At 37.9% G+C, this 22,102-nt stretch overlaps 1 protein-coding gene across 3 annotated transcripts in view; it reads left to right on the forward strand.

Moving 5' to 3' along the window:
• The first annotated feature begins 1,905 nt into the window (after positions 1 to 1,905).
• MICU2 (mitochondrial calcium uptake 2) overlaps positions 1,906 to 22,102 on the forward strand; it is a 126,304-nt gene continuing 106,107 nt past the window's right edge. For 2 of the 3 annotated variants that reach the window (XM_025462723.3, XM_049101289.1), the window contains exon 1: positions 1,906 to 2,173. In XM_025462723.3, the coding sequence (XP_025318508.1) occupies positions 1,964 to 2,173 (210 nt within the window). In that variant the 5' untranslated portion in view covers positions 1,906 to 1,963. The remainder of the gene's footprint in view (positions 2,174 to 22,102) is intronic. The other variant, XM_049101290.1, reaches the window with a different exon arrangement.

Consider the following 22,102-nt stretch of genomic DNA (forward strand, 5'->3'; position numbering starts at 1 on the left):
ATTACAAGGTAAGCAGAGGTCAGGTCTCAGCCAATTTCATTTGTGATGAGAGGGCGGGAGTAAGCCAAAATTTGAAGAAGGTAAATGAACATCTGTGGTGAGCCTACAATGTGCCAGGCATTCTGCTAGTTCTACAGAGTATCTCAGTAATCCCCCAATCCCAAACCATGAGAGTTGTTTACAGTTAAGAAAACTGAGACCAAGAGATTAAGTAATTTGCCCCAAATCACATGGATTATCCTAGTACAGACAGGATTCCAACCCTGTGGTTTGGCTCACAAGTGTGTACAGTGAGTCTCATCTGCTTACTTCTCGCCTGGAAAGGCACATCCAAAGTGGTTTCAGCAGCTGGGGGGCGGGGGGGTAGCGAAGAAGCTCTGACTGCAGATTTAGACAAGTTGGCTCAGAAAAAGGGAGCAAGAACTAGAGGCAGATCATGACAAAACAATCCGAGAATTAAGTGGTCAAATTAGATTTAGTGTGGCACTTGTTTTTCAGTTTTCGGTGTTTTGTTTGTTTTACAAACGTCAAGATGGCACTGATTACGTGCTAAGGATCTTGGCATCTTTTAGCTGTAAGTTACCACATGTCCAAGTAAAGCTTCTATGACTAAGGACATTTCAGAGGCTGAACAAAGTTTATTAAGTAAATGTACTCTGAAAAGTAAAGACTGAAGAATGGAGGACCAGAGGCTACAAAACAAAGGCCTCTGCTAGAGGCATGAGCCTCCTGCAAATCATTTCCCATGACCAATGGAACACCTGGGACTGAGGTATTATTCTCAGCCTTTCCAAGGGGAAACACTGACAACAGACAACAGTGACTGTTGGGGTAGTGGGGTAAGTGTTCTTCTGCATCTGACTCGGTCCTAGATGGGATAATAGGTAACAGTTAACTGGAACAGAGTTTAAATTCAACACTGGGCAAATAATGATTGCCTGAAATAGAGAGGCTTTGTTCCGGAGCTCATTAGAAAATACTGCATCAAAGTTAGAAGGCTGGGATAGGATAGGATTTAGCAAAAATGAGAGATCAGTCAAGAATATAAGAATGGGAAGGATGAAGAAGACAGATGGGGAAGACACTTTTTTTTTTTTTTTTTTTTTTTAGTTTGCCTGTTTTGCAAGAGGAAAAGAAGTTCTGGAGATGGACGGTAGAGATGGTTGCTCAACGTCAATGTCCCCAACACAACTGAGCTAATAACCGTACACTTAAAAATGGTGAAGAAAATAAATAAATAAATAAATAAATAAATAAATAAATAAAATAAAAATGGTGAAGACTGCGGTGTGTATATTTTACCACACTTCAAAATCAATGAAGTTTGCTTAGCCATTAGAGTAAGAACACGCACACAATTTTTTAAAAACCATTTTTAAAAGCTTTTTGTTTACTAGAAGCTGGGCGAGCTAACTGATCTTATTTTAAACCGCCTGCGGGAAAGTATCTGCAGCTTCTGCACACTTCAGAACAACAATGAAGAAATCGTTAACACGCGTGGGCTTGTGGAATTTGGAGCGAGTGCAGTTGTGGGGAATGTGCAGGGATGGGATTCCAGCGCTCAGACGGCTTCCACACGGTCCAGCTCCTCACTAGGAGGATCCCGTCCACCCGGGCCGGACCACACGATCCAGCACATCCCTGTCCCGAGGGCCTGGCTCACCCACCCGCGCCTCCCTCGAACCCGCGGGGCCTCAACACGGGCTTCCCCCTAGCGAGTGACACACTCTCCCAACGAAAAGAGTAGGGCCTGCCTACACAATACTGGAACTCTCTTTCGCGACCGGGGAGGCCACTCGGGGTCGCGTCCTGACCACGTCCGGGTTCCCCCCCCGCAGCTCTCCCCGCACCGCTGCCCGCCAGGACGCCAGCTCCAGGGGCCAGGCGGAGGCCGGCCGGGTCTCGCGAGATCCGCGGCTGCGCGCGACTTCTCCGGGCTCCTAGATGGGGCGCTTCCGCAAAGATGGCGGCCGCTGCGGCAAGAGGTGCTTGGCTGGCAGCCTGGAGCGGAAGACTGCGGCGTGGGGTCGCGGCGGGACGGCGAGCTCTGCCCGGCCTCGGCCCCCTGACCGCGGCCGTGGCCGGCGCAGCCCTAGCAAGCACAGGAGTGGTATGGTACCATGGCCGCAAGAACGTCGCGGCACCCCAAGGCAGCCTCACCGTCTTAGCACAGGTACGGGATCTGTCCTTTTCGCCAGCCCAGCCAAGCCCCTCCGCCCTCAGACCTCCGGGGATGGAGGGTGAGGGTCTGGAGCGGGCAGCCCCGGCTCCTCTTCCCGAGTCCAGGTAGGGGCCGTGCTGCGGGAGACCCCCGACAGGCAGCGAGCGTTCCTTCCGCGCCCCGCCCCCCGCGCGCCCCGAGGTCATTCGAGGTCAGGGCCCGGAGAGTCAGGCTCTTTGGTGAGAATTCCGCGAAAGGCAAACACACAAAGCCCCCTGCGTGAACTGGCGGTGATGAGTGGGAGCCTGTCTCACTTCGGCACTCGTGACTTGCAGCGTTCTCGCAGCACGGCGACCCCTGTCCCTCTCTGTTGTGGGGAAGGGGTGCTCAGATCCGTGATGGCTGTGTGTCCAGGTCCCCACCCGACATAAAGTCCACCTTTGTAACTGAGGCTTTGGCTGGTTCTTTGTATAGCACGGTGAAGCTGTCCCTAAGAGATGACTTGTTTTTAATCATGAAAGTGTCAACCATAAAAATTAGCTGGCTGATAATTTACAGATTGTATGATCTACTGTAAAGGAACATCATTACGTGATTATAAACCTTAATGCTTCAGTGGACTACAAGCACTAAGCAAAACACATCTCTTTGAAAACTTCCAGGTACTAAAGGTAAAAAGTTCCCCACTTCAATATAAAATTGCCATGTAAAGTGTTTGAAGATTTGAAAAATTACTGCTTTTTAGATATTTTATAGACTTTTAATAAGTTTTAGTGTGTGCATTGCTTTGAAAACCAGCAGCAGGTATTCTTTCTGTTTGTTAAGTTTACATTATTCCTTTCTAATGAAAAGCCCAAGGAACAATCAGATACGATGAAAGAGACGGGAAGAGGCCTTGTGAATTAAAATCAAATTTTACTTTAATATAAGTAAAAAATATCATTTGTCAATGATATTTTTTACTTATTATTTGATAATGTCATTTGTCAATGATATTTTTACTTAAATTAAGATGCTACACAGATAATGCAATAAATTTCTCATCCTTTTGCCATTTCTGATCATAGATGGAAGGATCTGTCTTGTGGTATTTTGTAGCATTTTTGTTAGTTCTTCTGGTGCTAGGGATTCAATTTATTATTCATCTTTGGTTTCTCTCTTTTCTCAGCCTCTTAATTCATCTTGTGAGGACCCTTGGGTTAATCATCCCAAGTATATCACTGTTTAACCACAGAATCTACCCTTCTTTAGAAACCATTACTGCCTCATTGGGCCTAGGATAAAATCCACATTTAAAAGTTTTGTCATTCGGGAAGCCCAGGTGGCTCAGCAGTTTAGCACCGCCTTCAGCCCGGGGTGTGATTCTGGAGACCTGGGATCGAGTCCCACATCAGGCTCCCTGCATGGGGCCTGCTTCTCCCTCTGCCTGTGTCTCTGTGCCTCTCTGTGTCTCTCGTGAATAAATAGAATCTTTAAAAATAAATAAATAAATAAATAAATAAATAAATAAATAAATAAATAGTTTTGTCATTCAAAGCCCTTTGTAGTAACACTATAATTTATCAGTACTCAGAAGTTACAGTAATTCACTCCCTTTCAGAACATGACTTCAATTTTTATCCCCTCAGCAATTTGTAGATTCTCATTTCAATTAGTCGTCTCATTGTATTTTTGGGGGGTGGGGGTACCACTTCTAGCCCACCTGTGTTTTCAATTTTATACCAGTATATTTTGAATTTTCCCCAGCTCTCTCCCCGCCTCCAACTTGTAGTACTTTCGGCCTAGTTGAAGTAATGCAGAAACGATTTTATTATCCACTGGTTTTATGTTTTTTTTGTGTTTTATTTTGTTTTTTTATGACAGAAGGAGAAAGCAAGTGAGCATGCATGAGCTGGGTAGAGGGAGGAGAGAGAATCTGAAGCAGGCTCCACAGTCCAATGAAGAGCCCAAGATGGGGCTTAATCTCATGACTCTGAGATCAGGATCTGAGCTGAAATCAAGAGTCAGTAGCTGAACAGACTGACCACCCAGCCTCATTTTATTATCCATTTTTTAAGAAGTCTTTTGACACAGCATTTGCTTGATCTGCTCTTGGACCAATTCAAAACAGTGGTTCTCATCCCTTTTACCACCACGGTAGACTTGCAGATGACCACACATTCCTCTCAGCAACAGTGGCTCAATTGAGGGGCTTGTAGTTTGAAAACTCTCCCTCTCCCTCAGTCATTCTGATAATACTGCCCTAAAAGGGGGCCTCTTAATCCCTCTGCCACAACCACCACTTTGGAGTCATGTGTGCACAGTTGAGAATTACTGATGGATACATACACATACCATCTTGATAGTATAGTTATTGCAGGATGGTAGAATCTTCCTGACATGGATATTTAACAATAGTAATAATGACCTTCACTCTCGGTCATCACAGAGGTGTTTTCCAGTAAAAATAGGGAATTTAGGGCAGCCCAGGTGGCTCAGTGGTTTAGCGCTGCCTTCAGCCCAGGGCCTGATCCTGGAGACCTGGGATCGAGTCCCATGTCAGGCTCCCTGCGTGGAGCCTGCTTCTCCCTCTGCCTGTGTCTCTGCCTCTCCCTCTCCCTCTCTCTCTCTCTCTGTGTGTGTCTCTCATGAATAAGCAAATTAAAAATCTTTAAAAAAAAATAGGGAATTTATATTAATGAATTCTATACTTTCATGATTCCCATGGTGACCAACAGCTTGCATTTGTGAGGGTTGATCAGAAAGTAAGGGTAGAAGAAATCAAGGTCATGAAACAACAAATAAATTGGAGTTTCCTTCTTTCTTTCCATCCCTCCGTAATTATTGAAGTGCCTGTTCTGCAGCGGTATGCAAGGACTAGCAGTTCGAAGTACAGTTCAAATGCTTATGTTTTAATAGGGGAGGGCAATTTTAATTCAGGTTGGTAAATGTGATAGGGGTAAGTTCTGGGTGCTATGGAAGCACAATGAAAGAGCACCTAACAGTTTTGGTTTTTTGAAGTAATGATAGATATATGGGCACTTGTAGAATGACTGGAAGTTTGCTGGGCAAAAGAATGGGAAGAACATTATAAGCAAAGGGATTATGTTGCAGAATTCTGCAGAAGAGTGACTGTGTAGAATGTGAGCTGTAAAAAGATAAGGCTCAAAATGGGATGAGTGGTAGCAAAGAATCATCAAGAGGTGCCCTTAAGCTCTATGACAGAAATTTTTATCTTGAAGATAACAGGGAGATGTTGTGGGGGTTCTTAACCCTCCTGTACCCCAAAAGGTGCAGACATAGAATTCAGGGAGTTTATGACTTTAAATAGAAAAATAATACTTTCTTTTTTATTAACCTATAATTTAACATTTTCTTCAGTTACAGATTTAGGCAAAAAGATGTAGTACTTATAACAGCTGACTTTGTTGTCAACAGAAATCTCAGATATTTTCCTGTTATTGTTACAGGTATCTCAAAGTATCACATCTTTGAAATCAGAGTATTTATCCAATCTGCCACTATATCATGTTATTTCATGCATAAAGTTACATATATTTCTCTATCACAAATTTGGCTTTGACCTTTAGAAAGAGTATCAAGACTTTAGTGAAGACAATGAATTGAAAACTGGATGAGGGAGCTGTTGGAATTCCAGAGAGAGATAAGTTAGTGGATAATTTGAAAGACATTTAGAAGATAAATTTGCAAAGAATCTGAGTTGCAGATGTTACATAAAATGCAATTGTAGTGTTTTTAAAAATATGTAGTGACTTCAGCTGAGCAAGAAAACACTTCATCCTACAGATCCTTAGAGAATTTGCTTTGTAGCACCTGAGCATAATATTTACTTTTTTGTAAATTGCTTCTTCTGAAACATTTAAGAATATTTGAAAACTGTTCTAAGATTTTACTATTACTCCCTTTAAAATATTATTTTAATTGGTTCAGACATAGTAAAATCAGATAAATGATTAGAAGGGGAAATATAAAAGTGTTCTATTATTCCAGTCCATTTTTCTATAAAGGGTAGCTGCATTGTTAATAAACAATGATATATTTAAAAACAAAATTATTTCAGTGGTGAAAGCCGTTAGGAGTGGTTAGAGTCAGAATGGCAAAATTATTTTCTTCCTGCAGGTATTTCAGTAACAAAAGCTGTTATTGTATTTTGTTTTTATAAGCTAGAGGTAATATATTGATAAACTACAACTAATGAAAACAAATTTTCATATGACTAAGTAAATCCTCAATGCTATGTCAGATCAGACTAACTATAAAGCTTTTCTGAACCATCCATATCATTGTAATAATAAGACCTAAAACTGGAGGGGTTGGGGGGAAGGTAAAGAAAAAGCCATAAAGCCAAAGTAAAATGCAATATAGTTCACAGTTGACAAAACAGTAATAGTATTTGCCTTCTTTTTAATTTTATCAATATTTCATTTATTCTCAAAATGTTTGTATTTTTGGCCTTATCTTAATTTCCAAGTTATTTATGTGACGTTGAATGCTATGTTTCCCTGACTGCATAACAGGATTTTTTTCGTTTGCTTTTAATGAAAAATTTGTTTAAAAATTATATTTAAAAAGTGAAATTATTGGGGCACCTGGTGACTCTGTTGATTGAGTGTCCAGCTCTTGATTTCAGCTAAGGTCAGATCTCAGGATCTTGAGATCAAGCCCTTCTTTGGGTTCACACTCAGCAGGGCAATTCCTTGAGATTCTTTCCCTGCCACCCCCACCCCTCCATGCATGCTCACATACACATGCTCTCTTTCAAATGAATAAATAAATCTTTAAAAAAAAATTTTGAATAACTTAGTCTATAATACTGTATAAATGTTTTTTATTCTAAATAAATTCAAATGTCATATAGTTTCATAGGTATTCGATTTCCATGATATGTGTATTTGTGTATATTTATATATCTTTGAAATTTCCCCCACTAACATTTCATCAGTTTTTTCTTTCTTTCTTTACTTTTTTTTTTTTTTTTTTTTTTGAGATTTCATTTGTTCATTCATGAGTGAGACAGAGAGATGGGCAAGCCCAGACAGAGGGAGAAGCAGGCTCCCTATGGGGAGCCCAATGTGGGACTCAATCTCAGGACCCTGGAATAACACCCTGAGCCAAAGGCAGATGCTCAACCACTGAACCACCCAGGTGCCCCCTCATCGGTTTTTTCCTGAGTAGAATTTATTACTCTCCAAAGTTATTTTATCTATTTGTTTATTTTGTCTTTTCCTACAAAAATGGTCTCTTCATCTTATTCACCTTTGTATGTTTACAGTCACGTAATGGGACATAATATGTTTATTTAAAGAGTGAATGAATAACCTGCACTGTATAACAAAATGACCTTGTCTAACTTTTATTTGATTGGCATTTACAGAAATATTAGACAAGCAGTATCTAAAATGGTTAGAATCAGCTAAGTTACTAAATGTTCTGTATATACTCAATTACACACTTCAGCTCATAAAGATCTGTCATCTCATATTCCCAGTAGAACATATAAGTAAATAAGAAACCTTGCTCTTTTCTGCTATATCCCAAGGGCCCAGAAAAGTCTTGTGCATAGTAGGTGTGGTAAACATTGAATGGGTGAATAAATCGATAGAATTTGTAGCAATAATAGGTATACCTTTCTCTCAAAAGTTTAAAGATGAGTCCATTTCATCTATTCATGTGTATGAGATTTCATTTTTAATTCACTTTTATATTTGTCTTTATATAGTAAGCTTTTGTCCTCTGCTATCATATTAAAATATCAAAATTAATTTTAGAATTTAAATAAAGGTAATTGCACTTTCATTCTAGTTACTGAGATGCTTCAACTTGTGAACCCCAAGCCAGTTAAATTGTTTTTGAATTTGGAAATAATCCTGACATATGGTGAAAACTAACCATATAAATAAAAACTATATTTTGATAATAGTGATGTTATATTTTTTGTGTTTTTTGTGATGTTATATTTTTATATTATTCTGATATATTTTGATATTATAGTTAAATGCATAGTATACATTATATATACATATATTTCTTACACTGAAATATTAAGATGTAAATATAATGAGATCTGTACCTTCATAATTGGTTAAAATTTTTCTTAGGGAGAGTTTTGGTTTTGGTTTACCTACTAAGTTTCTGGTGGAGAGTAAGCCCCATAAGAGCCTGAATGTAACTGGCTTGGGCTTCAGGGGCAAGGAGAGGCAGAAGAATATGGAGCACATAAGGAAATGTGGGCATAGAAATGAAAGGGAGAAGGAAGGACAAAATTGGAAAGACTGGATTCTCTGTAACCTTTCGATCTCCCCATTGCCCTTCTAGTCTTCAGTAAAGTCTAGTATGTTCACAGATGCTTCAACAGAGTTACACAAAGTTCGTGTGGTTTAAGCACTAGATGAAAGCAATAGCCAAAAGAGAAGGCAAGAAGAATATAAGTTCCTCCCATTCCCACATTTTTAGCAGCACTCCTAGAAGGGTGTTTTGTTTTCTAGCTTTATTGAGGTATAATCAACATAAAAATTACACATATTTACAGTGTACAACTTGAGGGGTGCCTTAGTTAAGCATCCAACTCTGGATTTTGAGTCAGGTCATGATCTGAGTCCTGGGATAGTGCCCCTGCATAGGGCTCTGTGCTCATCAGGGAGTCTGTTTCCGACTCTTTCTTCTTCTCCCCCTCCCTCTACTGTGCATGAGCACTCTCTCAAAAATAAATAAATCTTTTTAAAAATTTTTAAATACATGTAAAAATTTTTAAGTATACAACTTGATTTTTTATACATTGTGAGATGATCACCGCATCAAATTATTTATCATATCCATCACCTTATGTAGTTATCATTGAATGTATATATGTGTGTGATGAGAACACTTAAGATTTACCCTGTTAACAAATTTCTGATGTATCATAACAACATTTATAAATGTAGTCACAATGCTTAATGGTAGATCTCTAGGATATGTTCATCTTGCATAATTGAAACTTTTACTCTTTGATCAACATCTTCCCATTTCCACCAACTTCGAGCAACTACTTCTATTTCACTATTTTAGATTTCACAGCTAAGTGAGATCATGTCACATTTGTCTTTCTGTATTTGGCTTATTTCACTTAGCGTAATGTCCTCCGTGTTCATCCATATTGTTGCACGTGGCATGATTTCCCATTCAAGACTGAATAATATTTTGCATATCACATCTTTTCCATTCAGCCATCAATGGACAACTAATGTAGACAATGCTGCAGTGAATATGGAAGTGCTGATTTCATTTCCTTCAAATGTATACTGGAAAGTAGTATTACTGGATCATATGGTAATTCTATTTTTAATTTTCTGAGAAACCTCTGTACTGCTTTTCGTAGTGGCTGTACCAGTTTATATTCATTTCTTTGGCCACTTAGTTGTGTGAGTTCCTTATTTATTTTGGATATTAACACCTTATCAGATAATGCTTTGTAAATATTTTCTCGCATTCTGTAGGTTGCTTTTCACTATGTGGTTTCCTTTGCTGTGCATAAGCTTTTTTTTTTTTTTAAGTTTGATGCAATCCCACATGATAATTTTTGCTTATGTTGCCTGTGCTTTTGGTCACATTGAGAAAAATCATTACCCAGATCACTGTCAAGAAGCTTTTCCCCATTGTGTTCCTCTAGTAGGTCTAATGTTTTGGATCTGTCATTTAAGTCTTTCATCCTCTTTAATTTTCATATGTGGTATGAGATAAGGGTCCAATTTCATCTTTCTACGTACGGATATCCAATTTTCTTTACACTATTTGTTGAAGAGACTATCCTTTTCCTGTTGTGTGTGGTCTTACGTCTGGGCTCTATTCTGTTCCATATGTCTGTTTTTATGCGAATACCACGCTATTTTTATTACTGTGCTTTGTAGTGTATTTTGAAATCAGGAAGTGTGATGCCTCCAGTTTTGTTCTTCTTGCTCCAGATTGGGTTGTCTTTTCAGGATCTTTGTAGTTCTATATGAATTTTAGGATTTTTTTTTTCATTTCTGTAAAGAATGCCATTGGGATTTTGATGGGGACTGCATCAAATCTGTAAATCACTTGGGCAGTATGGACATTTTAACAATTTGTTAAAGATTTTATTTATTTATTTATTTATTTATTTATTTATTTATTTATTTATTTATTTGAATGGGAGTGGAGAGGAGGGGCAGAGAGGGAATGCAGATGCTTAAGTGACTGAGCCACCCAGGCACCCCAACATTTTAACAATATTAGTTCCTGGATTGGTTTTGAACAGTTATAGATTATGAAATTAAAGGTAGGATTGATCTCTGTCAGAGTCCAGTCAGGAGACAGAAATTTAAAACAGTAATTTGAATGACGAGGTTTAATATAAAGAATTATCTAGTAAAAGGTGGTTGACTTCTAAAGGAGTAAAGGATATTAAGGGCTTCACAAGTAGTAGGTGTCAAAAAGTAGCCTCAAAAAGAAGGAACTAAGGACTTGGGAAAGCTCCTCCAACCCCAGAAGCTGAGATTTAGCCTCTTTGAAGAGGGCATGGTTACCAGAGAAATAGTAAGTCCACTGTTAGTAGCTCTGGCCAGATGGTACAGACCAGAGCTAGTCTTTGGAAGAAGCTTGTCATTGCTGCAAGGTGTGTGGGGTCTGGAACTGGTCCATAGAAGCAGCCCACTGAGTGGAAGAATGTGGCCTGATGGCATGGCCAGAGCTGCTTTAGAAGTAGCACCTGGAGCTGCTCATAAGAGGTATCTGGTGGGTTGTGTGTGGCCTAATGGCCCCACCAGAGCAGCCATGGAAGCTGTCCACCAAATGGGAAGTTTGCATACTGAGGGTACAGCCAGATTACTTTATCTGCTTGCTGGAGTTGACTGAAAGTGGCCCTGGCTGGTCTGTGAGGGACGCTTGGCTCTAGCTCTGAATAAAAAAGGCAGAAATGCCTTCCCACCTCTATTTTCTTCAGTGTCACTCCGGTGCCCTCTATTGACAGAAGCTAAAATTCTTCTAGCTAACAAAGGAGAAAATTCTGCAGGGGGTTCAGTTCCAGCATCAGAAAGCAGGACAAAGAAGAGTAAAATAGAAGCTGAAACAATTGACCCTAGAGTTGAAGAATGTCTGACCCAGGTTTCAACAGGAAAAACTCCAGTTGACCACTTGTTACAAAGGGCACTGACTGGATTTCTTACTGGCATCATATGCAGTGCTGAGAATATGTGAGCATTTAATAGAGTCCAACTTCTACTTTGTGTTTCTTCAGTTATTTGTTATCAAGGAATAGAACTCAACAAAATGAGCTTTTCTTTCATATTGTCTCTCTAACGCTAAACTTAAATGTTTGTTGGATGTACATTTCCATAGTTGTAAGATACATCCTCCTCCATCAGAGATTTCTCATGGAATTACTTGTTACTGCTCTTTGTAAAATTCCTGATATTATGGTATAGTAACTGAGGTTTAGAATATTTTCATTGTAGTGAAAAAAATTAAAAGGTTATAAACATTGTTGAAATTATCATTTTTATATTATTGAGACATAACATTAATGATGACAGGAAATTAGTGAGGTCAGTATGATTGTTAATTTTATGTGTCAAATTGGTAAGGCTGTGGTTCCCAGTTGTTTGGTTAAACAGTCTACATATTACTATGAAGATTTTCTTTAGATGTGATTAACATTTAAGTAGGCTCCATGCCCAGTGTGGAGCCCAACTCGGAGCTTGAACTCACGACCCATAGATCAGGTCAGATGCTGCTTCACAACTGAGCCACCCTAGCACCCAGAGATGTGATTAACATTTAAATCAGTAGACTTGAGTAAAGCAGATTACCCTCCATCATGTAATCCAGTCAGTGAAGGGCCTTAAGGGCAAAGCAGAGGTTTCCTGAGGAAGAAAGAATTTGGTCTCTGAAGGCAACATAGAGACCTTGCCTGAATCCAGAAATTACAGCCCGCCCCACACGTTTTGGGTTTGCTGTTCCCCACAATCCGATGAGCCAGTTTCTTAAAATAAATCTCTTCCTCCCTCTGTCTCTCTCCCTTTATACATATAGGATATAGGATTACCTTATTGGCGCATTTCTAGAATGGATTCCTCTCTAGAATCTAGAGAACCCTGACTAATAACAGATTTTGGTACTGGGAATTAGAGTGCTGCTGAAACAAATACTAAAACTGAAAGTGGTTTTGGATTAGATAAGGCATTAATGGATAGAGGCAGGGGAAGTTTTGAGACATATGATACAAATGGTCTAGATTGCCTTGAAGAGACTGTTCCTACAGCTATGAATGTTACAGGTACTTCTGGTGAGGTCTCAAATGGAAGCGAGGAACATGTTAGTGGAAACTGGAGGAAAGGCAGTTCTTGTGATAAAGTGACAGGGCACTTGGCTAAATTGTGCAACTACCATTCTAAAGTACTTATACATAATTTTTCATTTTTATTATTTTACTAACAACACTTAGCAGTCTGTGGCTCATAATAGTTATTTAATTGAGGAATGAATGAGTGAATGAATAAATGGAGTATGCAACTAAAGCTATGTTTAAAATGGCTAAATTCAGTTCAAAATTAGTGTGCCTTTCCCTCCAAGCTTCAGTCCATGTATATTGTTCTAAGACTTGTTTGCAATTTTAAAGCCCTTTGACCTCACTAAGCAGAGGCTAGTTACCTTGCAGAATTTAGATCCCTAAATTTAGATTTGGCTGATATTTCCTCATGATTTATGTATTTTTGTTTTTTTTTTTTTTTTTTTTTTTTTTTTTTTTTTTTTTTTTTTTTTTTAATTTTTATTTATTTATGATAGTTACAGAGAGAGAGAGAGAGAGGCAGAGACACAGGCAGAGGGAGAAGCAGGCTCCATGCACCGGGAGCCCGACGTGGGATTCGATCCCGGGTCTCCAGGATCGCGCCCTGGGCCAAAGGCAGGCGCCAAACCGCTGCGCCACCCAGGGATCCCTGATTTATGTATTTTTGTTAAGAATAACACTACAGCTTTGCTGTGTTCTTCTCAATGTATCATATTAAGGAGGCATATGATATAGATTGCTACTGATGATACTAATTTTTATCATTTGGTAAGATGGTGTCTGCCAGGTTTCTCCATTGTAAAGTTAATGTGTATTTTACAATCATTAATTAGTGTTTTGTGGGAAGATAGTTTAAGGCTTCATGAGGCTTTCTCTTCTCCACTGTTCTTTCATTCATTCATTCATTCATTCATTCATTTGGACTCATGGATTCCTGCTTTATTCAGAGGGTTTCAATCCATGACCGTCATAATTTGCAGACAGTCACCAACCTCTGGTGATTGATTTACAGTTTTTAGACTTTACAGTGGTGCAAAAGTGATGCCCATTTGGTGGAAACGATACTTTGAATTTTGGCCTTTTCCCAGGCTAGTGATGTGTGGTACCTACTCTCATGATGCTGGGTAGCAACAACAAGCTGCAGCTCCCAATCAGGCATGTGATCACAAGAGTAATTAACAGCATATACCCTTACAACCATACTATTTGTCAGTTTCAGTAGTTTAGGTCAATTACATAATTTAGCCAGTACTCCATTATAAGACTGGCTCTGTGTTCGATGATTTTGCCCAACTGTAGGCTAATGTCAGTGTTCTGAGCACATTTAAGGTAGGCTAGGCTAAGCTGTGATTTTTCGTAGATTAGGTCTATTGGATGCATTTTTGACTTAGGATATTTTCAGCTCACAGTGGGTTTTTTGGGGGATGTAACCCCATCATAACTCAAGGAAGATCTGTATTTTTTTTTAATCTTTATTTATGATAGAGAGAGAGAAAGAGAGGCAGAGACACAGGAAGAGGGAGAAGCAGGCTCCATGCCAGGAGCCCGACACGGGACTCGATCCCGGCTCGCACCCTGGGCCAAAGGCAGGCACCAAACCGCTGAGCCACCCAGGGATCCCCGAAGATCTGTATTTGAATAGTGGATCTCCCTGTATGTAACCAGTCTCCTGGAAGCTATGCCTTGGACATGCCATGCCCTACACTCCTTATCCCTGGCAAAGGGGAAGAAGGAAGAGAGGAGCTGCAGCCAATTCTGAATTGTTCTAAAAGAAGAGGACTTTTAGCCTAAGTAACACAAAACAACTTGCTAGGGGATACTAAGTAATAGGTTCTGAAAATCAGAAGGAAAGAGGGAAGAGGATGCCTAGAAAAGCCACTTCTAAGAAGTTGAAGTAGACAGCTTCCCCCACTGACCTTGTTGCTGTCATTGTTTTGGTTTTTTTTTAAACTGTATTTGAATGTTTATCCTGAGCTTGATGCTGAGAGGATTTTAAATGGCTTTAAAAAGTGCTATTGTGGGCAATAAGTGGAGAGAAAAGTAGTATTCAGATGAATATAGAAAAAATAAAATAATGCTATAAGATCTTGTGTTATGCTTGAGGTTAATCATAAAATTGATTTTAAATTTAGCAACAAGTTCAAAGAGGAGAACAGGCCAGTTATATGCTTCATAGTAGTCAGTTGCTTAGAAACAACTAAATCTGTGAATAAGACAATTATTTTCTACAGTTTCATAAAGAGGATACTGTAGCATCATTATGGTAAGAAGTATAGCAAGAAGTTTCATATGGTAGTTTTTTTATAATCTCAAAGTGGGACATTTGCATAACCAAAACAGATAAGTGGCAAAATGTTCTACATTATAGTATAGTCTTGAGAAAACCTTTCAAGGGGTGGGGTGTTTACTTAGGTCTGTTGGCTGCTGAGATGGTGAGAACAGAAAGTTGGGCTTTGGGTGTGGCAGTAGGGAATGTGTTCCTGACCTTGATGAGAAATTTCAGGGAAATCCTGGGGACAGAAATTTAATTGGAATGTGCTAAGAAATGATAAAGAAAGGAAGCAAAGAATATGAATAGAGATACTTCATTCTTCAAGTTTAACTGTGAAGGCTAGCTATCCAAGAAGAGGCAAGATAGAGACCAAGGTTAGGTTTTGTTTTTAATGTGAGACAATAGAGGCATTTGAATGCTGATAGAGCTGATGTAATAAAAAGCAAAAATTGTTACAGATATTTCAGGGGATAATTATAGGTTGAGGTCTTTGAGAAAGGAAGTTATATGGAGTCAAGACCATAGGTAGAAAGGTTGGACTTTGACAATAAAAGAGGATTCTAAAAAAAAAAAAAAAAAGAGGATTCTTCTTCTGTTGTAACAGGAGTGAAAGCAAAGGTTTGGGTTAGTCCTAGAAGCTGGCCATTGACCTAATTCCTAATTTAATAGACTTTCCGTCTATTAAAAAACAGGCAAAAAGAGCCTGGTTGTGAACTGCTCTGGAAAAATAGACCATATCAGAGGGACCTATAATGACTGCTACTAAAGAGAAAAACCCAGAGTTAGTGGGAAGGGGATAACGGAGTTCTTGAAGAATGAGAGCTTAGAAACAACAGTATGATGAATACAGGGCTAAATACCACAAAATTCTAATGGCTGTGTTTTGGTGAGTTTTTCCATTGCTGCTAAAAGTATCATCTAATAAGTTATTTTGAAGAAAAATTGGTATTATGAGTTTAATATGAGTAACATACTCTATCATGGCATTAAATTTTAAAATATTTTTTAATGGGGAGATTTTCTTTTAATAATAATTTTATTTTTTATTGATGTTCAATTTGCCAACATACAGAATAACACCCAGTGCTCATCCCGTCAAGTGCCCACCTCAGTGCCTGCCACCCAGTCACCCCCACCCCCCGCCCTCCTCCCCTTCCATCAGCCCTAGTTCGTTTCCCAGAGTTAGGATTCTTCCATGTTCTGTCTCCCTTTCTGATATTTCCTACTTATTTTTTCTCCTTTCCTCTTTATTCCCTTTCACTATTATTTATATTCCCCAAATGAATGAGACCGTATAATGTTTGTCCTTCTCCGATTGACTTATTTCACTCAGCATAATACCCTCCAGTTCCATCCACGTTGAAGCAAATGGTGGATATTTGTCGTTTCTAATGGCTGAGTAATATTCCTTTGTATACATAAACCACATCTTCTTTATCCATTTATCTTTCAATGGACACCGAGGCTCCTTCCAAAGTTTGGCTATTGTGGACACTGCTGCTATAAACATCGGGATGCAGGTGTCCCGGTGTTTCATTGCATCTGTATCTTTAGGGTAAATCCCCAGCAGTGCAATTGCTGGGTCGTAGGGCAGATCTATTTTTAACTCTTTGAGGAACCTCCACACAGTTTTCCAGAGTGGCTGCACCAGTTCACATTCCCACCAATAGTGCAAGAGGGTTCCCTTTTCTCCGCATCCTCTCCAAAATTTGTGGTTTCCTGCCTTGTTAATTTTCCCCATTCTCACTGGTGTGAGGTGGTATCTCATTGTGGTTTTGATTTGTATTTCCCTGATGGCAAGTGATGCAGAGCATTTTCTCATGTGCTTGTTGGCCATGTCTATGTCTTCCTCTGTGAGATTTCTGTTCATGTCTTTTGCCCATTTCATGATTGGATTGTTTGTTTCTTTGCTGTTGAGTTTAATAAGTTCTTTATAGATCTTGGAAACTAGCCCTTTATCTAATATGTCATTTGCAAATATCTTCTCCCATTCTGTAGGTTGTCTTTTAGTTTTGTTGACTGTATCCTTTGCTGTGCAAAAGCTTCTTATCTTGATGAAGTCCCAATAGTTCATTTTTGCTTTTGTTTCTTTTGCCTTCCTGGATGTATCTTGTAAGAAGTTACTGTGGCCAAGTTCAAAAAGGGTGTTGCCTGTGTTCTCCTCTAGGATTTTGATGGAATCTTGTCTCACATTTAGATCTTTCATCCATTTTGAGTTTATCTTTGTGTATGGTGCAAGAGAGTGGTCTAGTTTCATTCTTCTGCATGTGGATGTCCAATTTTAAAATATTTAAAGTCTAAAATAGTAAGAGAACACCAGGGATGGTTTGTTTTCCTCTTATAATATTTAAATTCACATTTGAATTCCTATTTTGTGGCTATGACCCAACTTAAACAAATGGTCACAAATTTTAAATAAATAAAAGCAAGGAATATGGATCATTGTGTTTAATCCGTCAAACAAATATATTAATTGGGAATTGAACTTGTAAGTTTCATTCGATGTAATGCATTTCTATTATGTATCAGTGAATAAAAACCCCGATTGTGTAATTAATACAGTGGAGCTATTTTAATTTGCTGTGATAACTCTATACAATTCATAAAATTAAGTTGGTATTGCTTTCTTTGCAATAGTTGTCTGACTATATTTGTGGTGATTATTTTTGTGAAAAAGGGGTAAAAGATGTTAATATCATTATCAATGGGTAACACGAACTTACTGTAGTATACTTGAATTGGAATGTATATGTGTGCAGTACATTGGGTTTAATGATAGTACATTTAAAATTGGTATGCCAAGGGCAGTATACTTTACAGCAACATACAGAAGTTTAATAGCCATGAAATGCTGAAAGGCCAGGGAAGACTAAAGCTTCCTTTAGTCAACAGTAAAGCAAGAATGTGAAGACATTTTTATTCTTTATTGCCTCAGGTAAAAATGTCTCTAGAAACAGATAAGTGATGACAAAGCTTTGATGTTAATAAACCTAAATGGAAGTAAAAAAATCAAAGTGTGTAAATGGCTAGATTATGAAAAGAAAGATGACAAAGTTATACCCTGTAATTAGATGTAATTTGTGCTTTTGGCATAGCTATTTGTCTTACGTGAATGAGAGATTGTCTTACTTTCCTTCCTTGTATACTAGGAGGACAGCAGCACTTACATATACTACTGTAAATCTTTTGTGGTACTTTTCTCGGGGGTAGGGGGTACCAAGAAAAAAAGAAAAACAAATTGTAATATCAAAGCAGAAACTTATTTTAATCTTCCCTTTTGCAATTAGGTTTGCTTAGCTGGACCCACGCAAAAAAATTCCTATTTACTCATATTCTACAAAACATATATTGTAGTAGATCATGTATACAAATTAATGCTCTTATTATTGTGAATTTTAGAGTTTCATGAATCACAACACCAAATAAACATATCCTAAACCACCACTAGTAGCAGTATATGGATTAAAAATTGAATAAGATTGAATGAAATAAGATTGTTAAATGTTTCATATTATAAATAGCTTCACTCTAGAAATAATAGTTAATAAATCATGTGTTTAAGTACAGCCTGGTCCATGTAGAAAATTTTTATTGACATCTATAAAAGTTCCATGAATCTGCGATATATAGAATAAGAGTTATGGTTACTGTTGAGAAATACAGCCTTATAAAATCCTAAATTTATCCATATATATTATATGATTTATGTATTATGTACTAGGAACTCTATACCTTGTTTCATGTTATGTCTGAGTTCCAAGCGTCTCCCTTCTCAGTTCTTCATGACTTAGCTGTTGTCTACCCTGAAAATGCAAACCATTTTTTGAATTAGACATAATAAACCTTAAATAGTAAAGTGCAGTTTTTTTTCACAAATTATCCTAGATATTTCAAAACAAAATATGATCAACTTAGTGTATATCTGCTGTTTGGGAGTATCATGTCATTTTTCTCATTTGCTAATATATAGAATTAGAAGATTATACATAATAAGAAATTATAGGTGTGCCTGGGTGGCTCAGTCAGTTAAGCGTCTTCCCCCCCCCCCCCCCCCTCAGGTCATGATTTCAGTGTCCTGGGATTGAGCCCTGCATCACTTCCCTGCTCAGCAGTGAGTGCTTCTCCCTCCTCCTCTTCCTCTGTGATAGCTCTTGCTCTCCTCAAATAAATAAATCTTTTTTAAAAATTATAAATGGGTTGATTTCTATGTTTTTTGTGTGTGTGCACTGTAACCAAGAGATTAAATCACACTCTTAAAAGTGTTTTAAAGGCAATTTTTTAAGTTTATTTGCTCATAATTTGCCCAGTTAGGAAAACCAGCTCAAATCAGAAGCAGAACCCAAATGTGGCTTCTGCCTCTGTTTAAACCCATAGTCGAGGAGTTGTGGAATGCTTGGAATTGCTCCAGGGTTGAAGTCCATGTCAGGAAACTGCTGTTGTGGTACAGTACTGCTTTTATGTGTTGCTTCAGTGTGTGTCCCATGGCTGTGACTGAATACTGCAAAGAGAAAGTAGTAAACAGCTGAGCACTGGCTAAAGGTTCATCTGATTATCAGTCCTACATTCATCGAAGTATAATATGAAAGTCTTATCTCTTCTAGTACACCTACCAAGTGTGGGATAGGTTAATGGCAAGCTAGAAAAGAATGACTATAAACAAACATTGGTATTTAATCATTGCAACAGAAAATGGACAGTGGTATAATGTGAGCCAAAGACACAGACTTAATACTAACTAATCATGTTTTAGTTGTAATTTTTTATGTAGTACTACAATTGTTTTGTTTTTAAATTAGGATTTTGAGTTTCAAGAGTAGACTTGACCACTAGACAGTGATTAAATCTATCCTAAATTACAGTCATGAAAAGATTGCTTCTTGATACACCATCAAAATACTGTTTTATTATGGTTATTGAAATTCATTGGAATATATTAGGAAAGGGATTTGGAGCTGTTGGCTATATCTTGATTCTTAAAGATTACTTATATTAGCTTTTTTCTTGAAATATGTGTATATTACAGAAAATTGAAAAGGCAAAAAGAATGTAAAAACCATCTTCCTTTTACTATGACTTAAAAATACTTGTCATTGTTAAAGTTTTGGGTTTTATATCTTGAGTAGGAAAGTTTTTCTTAAAACTTTGCAAGATAATATTATTAACAAAATACTACACTTTCATGTTATTGAAATAATGGCTCATTATAGTGAAAGTGAGCTGTCCTTGTCCTTTTGGAGACTGTCTCTTGCCCCATGTCCTTGCTGCCCAGTCTCTTCTTATCCATGTTTCTCTAGTAGCCTTTCTACTAAAAGCTGGTAAGTATTTATTATGCTTAGTGTGATGATGGTTTCTTTATATAGAGTAGTGTCTAGTTTGAGGAAAGCACCCTACAATGGCTTTAGCACCATATCGGTGGAAAAGTATAGTGATACAAAAATCAATATTGTGCATTATAGTATTGTATTTCAATTATACCTCAATTTTTAAAGAGTTGTAAAGATAGGCATATAAGATTTCATTAAGACCAAACTTCTGTTTGGTATTTTTATACAGCAAAGATGTCCTTTAGTACATTGCTTTGTTTCAGCTAGACAGCAATTGTGTATTCTTTATTTAAATTAATCTACATTAATTGGTGGAAAATGTAAGACCTTTTTAAAGGACCTGGAATTAATAAATTTCTTATTTTTACTTAGTCCTATTTGGGAAGCTTTTTTTTTTCTTTTAAATTTTAAGGGATCCCTACAACTGTATGTTGAACAGAGATTGAGTCTAATATGGCACTAAAATTGGAACATTTTATTTTACTAATCATTGTATTTTACCATATTATCACCTATGTTTGCCGATTCATCATTGTCACTTATTTCTAATCTTTAATTAGGCTGTGAATCCATTTAAGAATGTGATCAAACAGGGCATCTGGGTGGCTTAGTGGTTGAGTGTCTGCTTTTGGCTCAGGTCGTGGTCCTGGGGTCCTGGGATCGAGTCCCATATCAGGCTCCCCACAGAAAGCCTGCTTCTCCCTCTGCCTCTGCCTCTCTCTCTGTGTCTCTCATGAATAAATGCATAAATAATTTTTAAAAATTTTTAAAAGAATGTGATAAAAGGTATATACTTTGTTCCTAAAAGTGCATATACACGTTTTCACATGAAATTTCAGGGAGTTATGAACACTAAGAGATATGACTATGTAGTGTGGGGTTTAGAACCTCTGCTCTAATTTTTTAAGTTTTATCCTTCGTCCCTCTGGCTTCTAAGTATTTGTTTTTCTTCATATTATGAAATGTTTGAAATGTCTAAAATTTAATCTTCTAGTTCACTGCTTTTATCATGTCTTACTCCATTACTCCTAGCTTTTCGATGATTTTACCTTCAAATCAGATAATTAACGGTATGTACCTTTACTTTTCGATATTTACTCTTCCCTCTCACCAGTTCTTCACTTCTGTTCTGATTGTACATTCTCTTTTCTAGCCAGTGTGTTTCATTAGCCTTACTGTAGTAGCTTATCCTGTGTATAGCTTTATAAATGGTACACATACTTTGGTCAATTACCATATCCCTCTCCTTTAAATATTAAAGGCACATTGTCTGAAGGAGAGTCTTCAAGTTTATTCTCTTTACCCTCTATCCTGTGAGCAGGTTGAGTTATTCAAGTTCTCAGAGCCTAAGGGTCTACTTATAAGTTCATTGGAATATTATTAATACTGATAATACATAGTACTTATATGAACTTTTTCTTAAAGATTGATTTATTTATTTTAGAGGAGTTGGGTCAGAGGGAGAGATAGCCCCAAGCAGATTCTGCACCTATGTGGGAACCCCATGTGGGGCTCAATCCCATGACGCAAGCCAAAACCAAGACACCCAACTGACTTGTGCCACCCAGGCACCCCTATATATATAAGTTTTTTAAAGTTGGTTAAGTGTTTGTTTGCCTTCAACTCAAGTCATGATCCCAGGGTTGTGGGATCAAGCCCCACATCAGGCTCCCTGTTCCGTGGGGAGCCTGCTTCTTTCTCCCTCTCCCTCTGCCTGCCACTCCTGCTTGTACTCACTCTCTTTCTCTCTCTCTCTATCAAATAGTCTTTAAAAAAAAAATAAAGTTTGTAAGTTAAAAGTATCTAAACAATAGCCATAAATATTTAGAAACTAATTTTACCCTCTAAGTGACAGAATCCATCCAAGTCTTTAATTAAATATTCAGAGTTACTCTTTGGGACTTTCCTAACAATTCAAGTTTGGAGATTTGGGTTCCCTGAATCATTTCATTACTTTAGGCTCTGTTTATTCTAACCTACAAATATATCTGTTTTTTTCTTTCCTTACTTTTCCCAAGAGTTAACTAAAATTATTATTCTCTTAGTTACAGAGTACAGGA

The sequence above is a fragment of the Canis lupus genome, chromosome 25 (assembly GCF_003254725.2).
Source record: "Canis lupus dingo isolate Sandy chromosome 25, ASM325472v2, whole genome shotgun sequence".
NCBI lineage: Eukaryota > Metazoa > Chordata > Mammalia > Carnivora > Canidae > Canis > Canis lupus.